The 13,393-nt window shown below is 32.5% G+C and overlaps 1 protein-coding gene across 1 annotated transcript in view; it reads left to right on the plus strand.

Annotated features, from left to right (window-relative positions):
• The first annotated feature begins 283 nt into the window (after nucleotides 1-283).
• The window catches only part of Cep128 (centrosomal protein 128), a 373,328-nt gene continuing 360,218 nt past the window's right edge, over nucleotides 284-13,393 (plus strand). The window contains exons 1-3 of the mRNA XM_077799967.1: nucleotides 284-343; nucleotides 3,447-3,602; nucleotides 5,476-5,562. Of these exons, the coding sequence (XP_077656093.1) occupies nucleotides 3,462-3,602; nucleotides 5,476-5,562 (228 nt within the window). The 5' untranslated portion in view covers nucleotides 284-343; nucleotides 3,447-3,461. The remainder of the gene's footprint in view (nucleotides 344-3,446; nucleotides 3,603-5,475; nucleotides 5,563-13,393) is intronic.

Genomic DNA, 13,393 nt, shown 5'->3' on the forward strand with positions numbered 1-13,393 from the left:
TTAGTAATAGTTGAAGAAAATACCAAATTTTTATCAATCATGAAAATAATCTGTTTTTATTATTATATATTCTTTAATTTTCCTTAGTTTAACATTCATGAAACTTATGTCATTTAAAATCCTTACATGGTTGCTTAAAAAAAAGTCATGTAAATTTCTTAGATGTATCTCACTTTAATTCTTGATTTCTCTGCAGGAGTTCCATCAGATGCAGGAGTTTGAACATCTTTTATGGCTCAAAGTGATTGAAATTAATAGCGGAAGACTTTGTGTGTGTTTGCCAGTAAAACTTATGCTGAAAAGTGTGATTCTATCTTGTTAAAAGTATGTAATCCAAGTTGGGGTAAGTGAGAGAACTTTTTTCCCTGTGTTATGTGACATTTAGAGACAATAAATATCATCTCAAAAAATTTTTATAAATAAAAAAAAAATTTAATGCTTTTAAATAAATCATCTGTTTTAGAGTTAATTTTAGGTGCTCCATATCTTCACTTGTTAGATTGTCACCTATTGATTATAATATGTGTTCCATCATAAAAACTTTGAGGTGTCTATGCCTGTGGTAAAAATATAAAATGTGGCATGAGGGGTGTACATGAAATCATATTAGTGGTTTTCCCTGGGGAGGTGGGATGAGAATAATAGTGAGTAGAAGTGTACTAAGGCTTTATTTATAATGTTGTAAACATTTTCTTTTACAAAATTAGAAGCATGCATGTCAGAATGATATTTATCATTAATGTTAATTATTTATAGGTAGTAATGTATATATCTTCTTATTACATTAGTATTGTACTTTTTTGACATTTTTCCATATTAAAAAGAACCATAACAATTTCACTTTTAACTATTTTTAGTCAAGTTAAAACTAAAAATTGTCTACTCATTGGAAGAGTCTCATAGACCATTTATATTCAGTGAAGTTTTCTTCAGAGAAATGATTATTATTCAAATTTTGGTGCTCTTAGAAAAATCAAGTGTCCCCAAGGATGTTTATTTTGTTGCTTGTTTTTAACCAACAACCATTATAATAAACACATTGTTTTTATTAAGTATCACCTTTCTGTTCTGCTTGATGATTTCTTCAGTTTAGTTTTCCAAATTACAACTTTTTAAAAACGAAAGTCATTGTGCTGTAAATTTTATAATTTCAGTTGATCTCAGGCATAATTATTCTCTTCTCTTATGTATGAAATAGAATCAGGAAATGTAAACCCCTTGCTCTAAGGCCAGTGGTTTGATTTGTTTTTAGTACTCTTTGCATAGATATACCACTTAGTTTTTTTTCTTGGTGTCTAGTTAAGATTTCATATTGGTACTTGATATTTCCTTACTTATCTTGATATGAAATAAGAGGGAACTGAGGGGACTAGAGACACTTATTAAACTGTGGCCAGTTATTTTCTTCATCAAGTTTAATTAACCATTAGGATTGTTCACTCTTGGTACATAACAGATAGCAGAATATAGTGGGATGAACACGTTATTGAAGATAGAGAACGCTGGCTGAGTCTTGGGTCTGCATCTTGGGTCTGCTACATATCACTGTATGGAGTTGGACATGTTACTCAATATCTCTTGGCCTCAGCATCCTGTATAAATTAGGGCTAATAGTGTTCACTTTAAAAGTTGTTATGAGAATTAAACATTGGTTTTCTATATAGGCATCCACATATTACCTGCATCCACATAGCAGATGCTCAGAAATGTTGGTTCTTTCTCCTTTCACTAATGGAAAATGTTGGAAAGGACTTAGAATAAAAGATTATGTAGCAGAGATCCATAAGATATACTCAGAAGTTATTTTCTACATTTTAAAGACAAACTTTACATTTAAGATTAAACTTTACATTTAAGATTTCTTTTTCTATTAAATTTTACTGTAAGCTGGGAAAAGGAAAGCCAAGCTTCAGCCTTAGATTTTTTTTTTTTAAATGAGAGAGAGCAGCATTGTGAGCACTATGCCTTTATATTTATACATAGGAGGGAAACAAGAACCAGAGGAAATAGTTGTAGAAGAAAGTTGAAAGGCCTTGGGCAGAGGAGGAACATGAGTTTTTTTTTTTTTTTTTTTTTTTTTTTAAGAGAGAGAGAGAGAGAGAGGGAGGGAGGGAGGGGGAGGGGGAGAGAGAGGGGATTTTTTAATATTTATATTTTAGTTTTCAGTGGACACACATCTTTATTTTATTTTTATGTGGTGCTGAGGATTCAACCCAGTGCCCTGCACATGCCAGGCGAGCGTGTTACCACTTGAGCCACATCCCCAGCCCAAAGCATGAGTTTTTGATTGCAAAAACTAGTCTCTTAACTAGTGCAAAGAAGTTGTATTCCATTGATTCTGATTAGATTTTGAAAAACCTAAACTCATAGTAAGAGTTCTTGCTTGTTTTTTAAATATAATTTTATTTAATATCTTTAAAATCATATTGCTTTCATTAAATGTTCTAGGATCTATACATATGTAGCATATTTTCCCTATCTTCTCTTTAGGTATATGGTTATGTACTTCCAAGATACATTCAGAATAAAGATCCAAAAAGTCCAGAATATTCTGTCATTAAAGAAAAGTTTTATCATACTGTACTTAATAAGCCAGGAAAAAAATGACCATATAGATATTAGGAAGATCGTAACAATTAATGTTAAAATAAAGATTGAGTTAACTTTCCACTAAGCAAAAAATGAAATTATTGTCACTTTTGATCAATTGAGTTTTCTCCACTGCTTCTTTGTTTTAAATGTATTTATTTTCTCCAATTTATATTATAAGGTTTTCTGAGATTTGAGATTTTCTTGAATGAAATAATTTTCTTATGCATTAAGTAGATAATAGAAGTAAAGAGAGAAGGCATGTTTAAAGAATTTTTCTATTGATGAAATTTTACTGTGACTGTTTCACTTTCTGTTTTGGTAGAGATGTTGAAGATGCTATCTTATGTATTCATTATTATAAAATTTGTGTCTCTTTTACATCATTTATTCTGTATTTCAAATTAAGGTGTACAATTTTTTTTGTACACTGAATGGGATTCTTTTATTGTAGGACAGGCTATGTATCTTGTAGTATTTTTATGTTTAAAGAGACTTGTTCACATAGTAAGCTATAAACAGAAGTCTAATATTAAGACAATTGCAGGTCCTAGTTTCAGAGAATAGCTCTGTACTTCATAAAATTTGGAAGCACTGCACATATCTAAGGAATTATTATTCAGAGTGGTAAACATTACTAAAATCCCATTCAGTCATTGTTCTCTTAAAGCATCGTAAATAGGAGGGACAATTATGTGGGGAAGTGACTTGTATTTTCAAACTATTTGTGTAGAAATTATAATATGTCAGAGGGCTAATGTAATGAAGACCTAAAAATATTAAAAAGTGAGTCATTACATTAATCTCATATTTTCCTGTGTTTTACTGTTTGACCTTGACTTGGATTTGGTTTTTAGCATTTGTGTACATCAATGGCAGAATCATCCAGTGATTCCGAACGCTTCCGCTTTCATGACCGATTGAGTCAATGGGCTACCAGATCAACTCATAGGGAAACTCGAAGTAATCCTACAGTCACCGAGAAGGTCAACACTATAACAAGTACTTTACAGGTTAGTTTAATAGTGGTTGTATTTCATAGATTTTAAATAGTTTGAGCTGAGAAATAGTTTTAGTGTATTGATTTTCTTACTACTGTAACAAATTACCACAAAGCTGAAGACTTAAAAAAAACTAAACTTGTTTTCTTAACAGTTCTGTAGGTCAGAAGTCTGAAAAAATTTGTTCCCTTGTCTTTTCCAGCCGCCCCCACTTCTTGTTTGTGGCTCCCTTTATCTTCAAAGCCAACAAGGATGTTAAGGTTAAGCCCTTCTGATCACCTGTCCTGCCTCTCTCTTTTTTTTTGTTTAGTCTTTGGGGATAAACCCAAGGTTTAGAGCATGATACACAGGTGCTCTACCACTGAGTTATATCCCCTGCACCCACTTTTCCTTTTAAGGATGCTTGTGACTTCTTTTTTGTCCAATTAATAATGCTCTATATCTCAAGGTCTTTAGTCACATCTGTAAAATCTTTTTTGCCAAGTATGGTAAGGATCATATTCATAGGTTCTGGGGTATAGGACTTAGAAATTGATGAGTTCCATTATTATACATGATAGGTTGTTAAGAACGTTCTGAAATGAAGCAATATTTCTATATAAAATATGTGGGAGTGAAACCAGAAGAAATTATCATAGTAGATTTTTTTTTTTTTTTTTTGGTACCAGAGATTGAACCCAGGGGTGCTTAACTACTGAGCCACATCCCCAGCCCTCTTTATTTCTTATTTTGAGACAGAGTCTTGCTAAGTTGTTTAGGGCTTGCTAAATTGCTGAGGCCGGTTTCATAATTGTGATTCTCCTGCCTCAGCCTCCTGAGCCACTGGGGTTACAGGCATGTGCTACCATGCCCAGCCTTGTAGTTGATCTTCTTGTGCACATGTGCCTTTAGAGAGGTTTTGCTGAAGTCGGCTTTATGGAGGAGTAGTACACATAGAGATACCATTTTGATCTAGAGGCTTACTTAAGACAGTGTTTGAAAGTTTGACTTAGGCAGTGAGTTTTCTTTCCATATAAAGAACTTGGGAAAAGGGTGAGGGAAGGGTAGCACAGTCATGCTAGAAAAACGAAAACTCAGAAATAGATTTTTTTTTTCCTATTCATGAATCCCTTACTTTTGCCTTAGCCTGGATAAGCATGGATTTTGGCTTTGTTTTGGGTTAGTATGTAATTTCTCTGGAAAAGCTACAATTTGATTTAAAATAAGAAGGCCTATTCTATTTAAACTTATTTAAACTGACACAATAATGGAAATTTAGGGCATGAATCCTTGTACTTTCCCATCACAAAGACACATTAGGTAAGTAGGTATTTTTGAAAGAGATGCCTCCATTAATGTTGTAGGGAAAATCTAGCATATTTAGGTGGAAACTGTTTTTCTTATGATTAGAACTAAATTTACTGTTAATAGCTAAAGGTGAAAGAATACTTATTTTTTTCTTTTCTCCTAATCAAGTTCTGAAGTGAAGTAATAATTTTAAAGAACATTAATCCTAAAGATTTGCATCTCTTATACACAGTCTATTGGATTTGGTTTTTCACAATTATTTTTCTATGAAAAGGAAGTGAATTAGAGGTACACAAATTTGATAATTAGGGTTCTTTTCAATTTGTGGTTTGTTGTCAACTTATGGACTCTTGGATAAGGCTTTAAATTATATGCTTTAGATTTCACACACATGAATTGAAGATGGGTTTGAGTTTTTTTCCTCCATGGTGTTAATTAAGGTTTATTTGATATTTATGAAGTATATTGATAGCTGACTTAATTGTGAAATAAATTATACCCTTTACAAACTATTGGCTTAGGTGTTTAACATACTACTCAGATCAATTAGGAAAAACAGTGTTTGGAACAATTAATAGAGTCTGTTTTCTTTATCAAGGACACCAGTCGGAATCTTCGACAAGTGGACCAGATGCTTGGGCAATATCGAGAATTTAGTAATGGACAGGCGGGTGCTATCGAACAGGTGAGAACGTTCACATATGTTTTCATTATTGCTTACCTAGCTTTTTGGGAGTAGTTTTTGGAGATTGGGTATGTAAGCTTAAGGAGATAACCAATGTGAATAGCTCTAATTTTTAAGCTGCTTTGCTATTTTAAGTTTAAATTTAGGTTATCTTATCGGATTGCCAGATAGCTTATATAGATTAGATTCTATTGAATTTGAAAGCTTTATGTCAGAGATGGGAGAATTTAGGACATGAGTAAACAGAATGTTCTAAACTTGGGTCACAAATATTATTCATGGAAAGATACAAATTTTAAAGGTGGCTAATTTTAAGGTAACACATATTCATCGTTCATTGTCAAAAAGGTAACAATTTTGGTAGTTTCTTGTATATATTTCAGAGCATTTTCTATGCATGTTACAAGCATGCATATGATGGCTTTAGACAATAGAACAGTATAAAATATAATGCTATGCATCTTTTCCATTAAATTATGCTGTCACTATTCCTATAATTTTATGTAGTTCTACCTCCTTTATTTTCACAGTTATATAATATTCCAAAGTATGGATGTATCCAGTAAACTGTGTGGCAGGGACCATTATTTCACACATGTTTTTGTGTAATCCTGTAGGATACCTGGAGATAGAATTGATAGGTTAAAGAGTATGCACATTTGAAAGTTTGCTGGATATTTCCAAAGTGCCCTTTCAAAGATGCACCAGTTTGTACTCACTTTACATGGGGTTGTAAGAAGGACAAATGATCCAGAATTTTGAAATTGGGTGAATAAATATTTAATATTAATTAACATTCATTTTTCTAATTATGTTTTTTCTTCTTTTGGAATTTGTTTCCTCATCTTCTGTATACTCTTGCAAAACTAATTAAATTTATTCCTTCATGTTTCTAATGAGTATGTACTGTAATAAGATTAATATATTATAATGATTATTTTTTATGTATCTTTGCTGTACTGAATTGTTATAACTGTCAAGTTATAATTGACTTGTTATCCTCTTCAAAAGTATAGTCATACTCATTTGCTTGTAATTAGAAACTAATTGCCCGTACAAAAGAAAACATATTTCTCTGGTAAAGATTTCTACTACTTTAATTTAGAAAATAAACTTAGGCTTGCCTATCATGCCTAAGTCCCTGGCTTCAATACCCAGTACTATGAAAGCACAAAACCAAAAAGGAAAATAAATTTGGGCATTTTTTGCTCTTAGAGAATTCTTATGCTTTAAGATGTAGTTGAAGCTGTAGAATTTATATATTTAGGTAGCTCATGAATTGATTTAAGTTAATTAATAATCTCTGCCTTTTTATTTATTTGTGAAAAGTTGAAAACATTTATTGTTAACTAGTAACAGAACAATCCTACTTTGTCAAGTTGAATGTTAGAGTTTTACTTATAATAGAAAATTTCTTTTGAATTGTGCAATTGGGAAATGAAATTATGTATTAGAGAAATTTCTCTATAGACAAGCATTTAAAGCACAAAATGTGTTCTCCTGTGGCTTTAAGTCTCTGGTGGGGCTAGAGTTGACTAATGCTGAACTTTCTGGGGAGTGGTTTTATTCATGGGAAATAATCTCAGCAGGTATTTCTTTCCATCTGAGTTGTAAGTACATTGACTGCAAAGCTACTCATAGAAAAAATAAGACTCAGGAGAGCCAGATTCTTTGTTTTTGCTTCAGGCTATTTCTTAGTCTACTCTTGTTTTTCCTCAGTTTCTTCAAATTCTTGTTCTGTTAAAACAGTTGATTCTCAATGATTTTTCCTCCAGCTTATCCAAGTACTATGCTTTATATTATATTCATTCAATGTAGCAATGAATTTTATCTTGCTCCTCAGAAGTTACTTTCAGGGAAGGGGAAACACCTGCCATAACCTTTGGGGAGACATATAACTGAGAAAGAATATTTCTTACAAGTGATTCTGATGGGCCTTTCACTGAAAATTGCTTTCACAACGTTAAAATATTTATTGTTATGAAATATATCATGCCTAAAAATGGTTACATGTAATGTGCTAACTATCATGTGATTTATGTGAGTCTTAATAGTCTTCAAGTTTTTCAAATACTTACTGTAATTGACCATCTTTCTTCTTTCTTTTTAAAAATCAATGTGTGTTCCGCAATCAAACAAATCCTCTTGCTGTGGAACATGCTTTTTTTTTTTTTTTTTAAATCCTGTGATAGGTTAAACTTAGCCAATGCTCAGTCATTTAAAAAAAAAACAAAAAACAAAAAACTCACCATGCTAAATGTTCATTGCCTCGTTGGAATTAGTATTTCTCTTATAAAATATAAAAATATTTCCTAAAAAATGAAATCAACTCTCTTGCTCTGGGGAAGATAGGAACTTTTATTAACCTAGATTTTGTAAATGATTTTATTGCTAAACCTCAGGAAACAGAGATAGTGATATATATTTGCTTAAATTTTAATTTTCTTAGAGTTTAACTTTGTGAGCATAATTTATCAAAGTATGAGGGAAAGAGTTTAGAAATATAAATATTTTGTGCAATGTTTTCCTCCTGAGATTATTTCCCATCAAGGTCACTGTAAAAATTATTCCTTTTGGTCTTGTAAAGTCTAATTGCCGGGATCATGTTAGGTCAAATTTTGGACTAATTTTCCTTAAAATATTTATGACTTCACTATTGTTTCCTTGAATCTTTAAAATCACCAACCATAAGTTTAATTCACTGCTTATAATATGTGAAGGCTCTTCTCTGAGGGGTTGAACAGTGCTAGAATACCTAACTTTTCATAGTCTCTTTGGGAATTTCTCCCAAATAGTGAAAGTAAGTGTCTTTTGAGAACAATGTACTAGTCTCTCAATAGTGTATCCCCTGCACTCTATGTATGTTAGCTATTAGTTCTGTTAGCAAGGCTATAAGAGATATTATTAATATTCTCATTTTCAAGATAAGAAAACTGGGTCACTGAATAGTCACTAACCTGCCCGTGGTCTCTTAAGTGTAGCAAAGGTAGGAGTTTGTTTCAGAACCCAGTATCAGTATTCATCTACTTCATCAGTCATAGTTACTCAAATCTTCATGATTTATATTTATAAAAGTTGGGGCTTTAGATTTAAAGTTTGAAGGGTTATATAATTGTACATTGAGAAACTAGATATTGGAAATTACATCATTATAAACAGAAGGCCTTTGTCTCACCGGTCATTATTATTATAGCTGGTACAATGTCTAGAATGAAAGTTAGATGGAAGAAGTATAGATAAAGAATTGGGAATAAGTCAGGTGGTGAGGTAAGATTGTACTGAGGTGTTGCTACAGGTGGCTTGTCTAGTTGCAATTTTAAGCAATGGGGTGGAGTCTGTGAGTTATCTGAACCAGTACTGACTTTACCCCCTTCTTCCTAAGAAACAAGTATTGATTTTTCACTAACCTTTCTTGTTGCTGTTCTAGTCAACAAATCATAGTTAGTTGGATAGTGTGACTTTGGGTCTTTTGGCATCAAGAATGTTTTGAATTTGTTGTAGGTTTGAGAACATTTGGACCAAAGAAGATATGTGAAGGTTTTATTTTAAAACTTACTATGAAGATTTGGAATGAATTATGCTTCTTAGTGTTAGACTACTGCTAGAACTGTGCAATTGATTTGCTTAGTGCCTAGAATACTTCTAGTACCACATGTTCCTGTTCATGAGATAGCAGGGTAAATCCTTGTGGTAATGCTATAAAAATGGAACGTCTTGAAGAAAGAATATTCAACATAAAAAGTTAATATCTTGTGTAGTAGAAATTTGTGCTGAAGTTGATGAGTTAAAGTAGTTAATACTGGGTGTAAAAGAAAAATACAGTTCTCTTGATTCGAAGCAGCAAAAAGGTACAGATTGACTAAAAAATAATATCAAATTAGAGTTTGGGGACTTTTAATAGGTGATTTTTTTTCCTAATTAAGTACTCTGATTAAAATTTCACTTTGGAGTAGGAGAATGTCACCATCTGGTATGCAAACTTTGTAAGAATATTGAATATTAAATAATAAAGTCCAGGTTTTTCCTCTTATTTAATGGGCTTCATTTGTCAGATGCACTCATTGACATAGATACTAACCATTTATCCTACTGCAAAGTTGAGTTATCTACTGCTGCTTTGGGTGAGCTTCAATAATTCACTAATTGTCTAAAGATAATAACTGTTCATAATTTTTCAATAACTTTAATATTAACTAATAAGAGTATGGCTAAGAAATTTTAACCAAAGAAATTCTTTTAAAAACCATCCTTTTGTAAACATATTTCAGATTTTTAGAATTAGGTTCTTAAGTTCACTTGTTTAAAATTTCATTCCCAAGTCTCTCATGAATCTACTGGACAGGAGAGTAATTTTTCCAAAATTTTGCCTTGAGGCTAGTGGAGGGGACGGGACAAAAACAAACATGTAGTCTTTGGAGTCAGAATTGAAATCGAATCCTGATCTTTCCTCTAGAAACTACCTCAGTGATTCTGGGCAAGTTACTAATAAACCTTTCTGAGACTGAGTTTCTTCATTCAAAAAGTGAATATAACCATATATACTTCATTATAACTAACATTTACTTAAGAGCTCATACTGTTTTGGCTACTTGCTAAGCATTTATCTTTGAGTTTCTTTTTTTTTTCTTGTTATTATGGTTTTATTTATTTATTTTTTTATTGTTGGTTGTTCAAAACATTACATAGTTCTTGATATATCATATTTCACATTTTGATTCAAGCGGGTTATGAACTCCCATTTTACCCCGTATACAGCTTGCAGAATCACATCAGTTACACTTCCATTGCTTTACATATTGATATACTCATGTCTGTTGTATTCTGCTGCCTTTCCTATCCTCTACTATCCCCCCTCCCCTCCCCTCCCCTCCCCTCCCCTCTTCTCTCTCTACCCCCACTAGTGTAATTCATTCCTCCCCCTTGTATTGTTTTTCCCTTTCCCCTCACTTCCTCTTGTATGTAATTTTGTATAACCCTGAGGGTCTCCTTCCATTTCCATGCAATTTCCCTTCTCTCTCCCTTTCCCTCCCACCTCTCATCCTTGTTTAATGTTGGTCTTCTTCTCGTGCTCTTCTTCCCTAGTCTGTTCTTAGTTACTCTCCTTATATCAAAGAAGACATTTGGCATTTGTTTTTTAGGGTTTGGCTAGCTTCGCTTAGCATAATCTGCTCTAATGCCATCCATTTCCCACCAAATTCTATGATTTTGTCATTTTTTACTGCAGAGTAATACTCCATTGTGTATAAATGCCACATTTTTTTTATCCATTCGTCTATTGAAGGGCATCTAGGTTGGTTCCACAGTCTTGCTATTGTGAATTGTGCTGCTATGAACATCGATGTAGCAGTGTCCCTGTAGCATGCTCTTTTTAGGTCTTTAGGGAATAGACCGAGAAGGGGAATAGCTGGGTCAAATGGTGGTTCCATTCCCAGCTTTCCAAGAAATCTCCATACTGCTTTCCAAATTGGCTGCACCAATTTGCAGTCCCACCAACAATGTACAAGTGTACCCTTTTCCCCACAACCTCGCCAGCACTTATTGTTGTTTGACTTCATAATGGCTGCCAATCTTACTGGAGTGAGATGGTATCTTAGGGTGGTTTTGATTTGCATTTCTCTGACTGCTAGAGATGGTGAGCATTTTTTCATGTACTTATTGATTGATTGTATGTCCTTCTCTGAGAAGTGTCTATTCAAGTCCTTGGCCTATTTCTTGATTGGGTTATTTGTTATCTTATTGTCTAATTTTCTGAGTTCTTTGTATATTCTGGATATTAGGGCTCTTTAATTTGTCTGATGATCTCTACCATCAGGCATTTGCTAGTTTTTCACTTGAGATCCCTGGTACTTTATACTTACTTAATACATGTCATTTTCCTTTCCTTGAACTCACTGGGCATGACTTCAGTTTATGTGTGTATCCTATAGCTGTGACTAACACATGTTGCAACATGTAAAAGGTGATTATTTGACTTCAAACTATATGCTAAATTAGCATACCCAATAATGCTTCCCGCATTTATGTTTGTGAGTACAGTATATTATTTATCCTCCTAAAGTACAGTATATTGGTACTATGGGCTCCTTCCACTTTCCATGAGTGATCACTTATTGATATTTAAATATTTTATGTAAATTAATAAAAATTTCTTTAAAAATTATATTTAGAGTAAGTGACATGTAGGGCTTTGAATATACAGGATTTCATTGTAAAATAAAGTACTTAAAATAGTGTATCATTTGAAAGGGAGTTTGTAAGTTTGAGGAAAGATGTTATGAGTCTATATTTCTTATTTTTCTAATGTTTCATGTTTTTATATGTACAGAAGTTAGGTACAACAATTGGAACTAGTGATCTTTTGGTAAATAAAAAATAAGATAGCAGCAATCTTTAAAAAATGTATTTAAGCATGGTAGGACCAGAAGATAGGCAAACAATACATTGCACTTATTTGGTTTTATAAAATTTTTTATTTACCTCCTTTTTTTTAAAACTTTACCAGTAAAAGGTAACTATTATAAAGAATGAAAATAGTGTTGGTAAAATTAACTAGTTACTACAACCAATGTATTTTGTAGTCTGTTACCAGGTCCATCTTGATGTTCTGAAGAAATAGGCAGTGAGGGAAAGCCAAGTATAAAATATTTGATAATAAAAGTATCTAATGATAACATTATTATTCTTGAAAAAGTCTTAAGATGACCTCTCCTCCACCTCCAATTTTGCCTTGGATTTTGCCACTTACCCCTAACAATTATAAATGTTATATTTACATTTCTTTATGTCAACATTTTAGATCTAAACTTAGAATACAAACTGCCTCATGGTCACCCGTGCTATATACATTGTGAATGTTTGCAGAATACTGCCTCTGTATTGACAGATGAATATAAAACTGAACAGACAAACTATTTAGGTTTTCCAGTTCATGCTTGACTATGCTGCTAAGTGAATGCAGTTATTTATACATGGCCAAATTTTCATGCCCTTCTGTATAGTCTTAAGTTGTATTAAGTTGTATTTTTCTTACTTTGAAAATAAAGGACAATATGTGGTAACAATTTTTGAAGAAACTAAGTAGAATCATTGAATGGTTCAAGCCTACTTTTTAAATCGTAGCATTTAGTTTTTACCAAAGTTGTTCTGTTTTTGAATTTGTCTTTTCATCTGTGTAGGAGCTAATTTGATGTTTATTTGGTAGTTAGTATATGGTATAATAGATGCTTTTTAGTATATTGCCGATGTGGTCTCTTTGTGAAAGTAGTTAATTATGGTCATTTTAAAAGAGTTTCCTAATGACCATTTTTCTTTTCTTTCTTTCTTTTTTTTTTTTTTTTTTTGTGATATTGGGAATGGAACCCAGGGGGTGCACTACAACTGAGCTACATTCCCAGCTGCTTAATTTTTTATTTTGATACAAGTTCCTTTTTTTTTTTTTTTTTGTTTTTTTAAGCTGGTGAGTCTGGCCTTGAGCTTGAGACCCTCCTGCTTCATCCTTCCAAGTTGCTCGGGTCACAGGCATGTGCCACCATGTGTGGCCTGATGACATTTTAATGTTGATTTTTTTTCATTCTCCCCAGATGAGCCTAATTAGTCAAGGATGGTTTTGTTGAGAATGTAAATATGTGAGATACACTATTATTTATGAAATAGTTACTGATATTGATGAAGGAAGTTTATTTATGTGGTTCTTTGCCATTTCCCATCTTGCCTTATTGAATCTAAATTTTACTGATCTTTTTTTTTATGCATTCTTGATATTTTTTCTAGGGACTTGTCAAGTAGCTTGCTATTATATTCTCTGGAAAGAAAAAAATAATTTAAAAAACTA

Source organism: Urocitellus parryii, chromosome 6, assembly GCF_045843805.1.
Source record: "Urocitellus parryii isolate mUroPar1 chromosome 6, mUroPar1.hap1, whole genome shotgun sequence".
Classification (NCBI taxonomy): domain Eukaryota; kingdom Metazoa; phylum Chordata; class Mammalia; order Rodentia; family Sciuridae; genus Urocitellus; species Urocitellus parryii.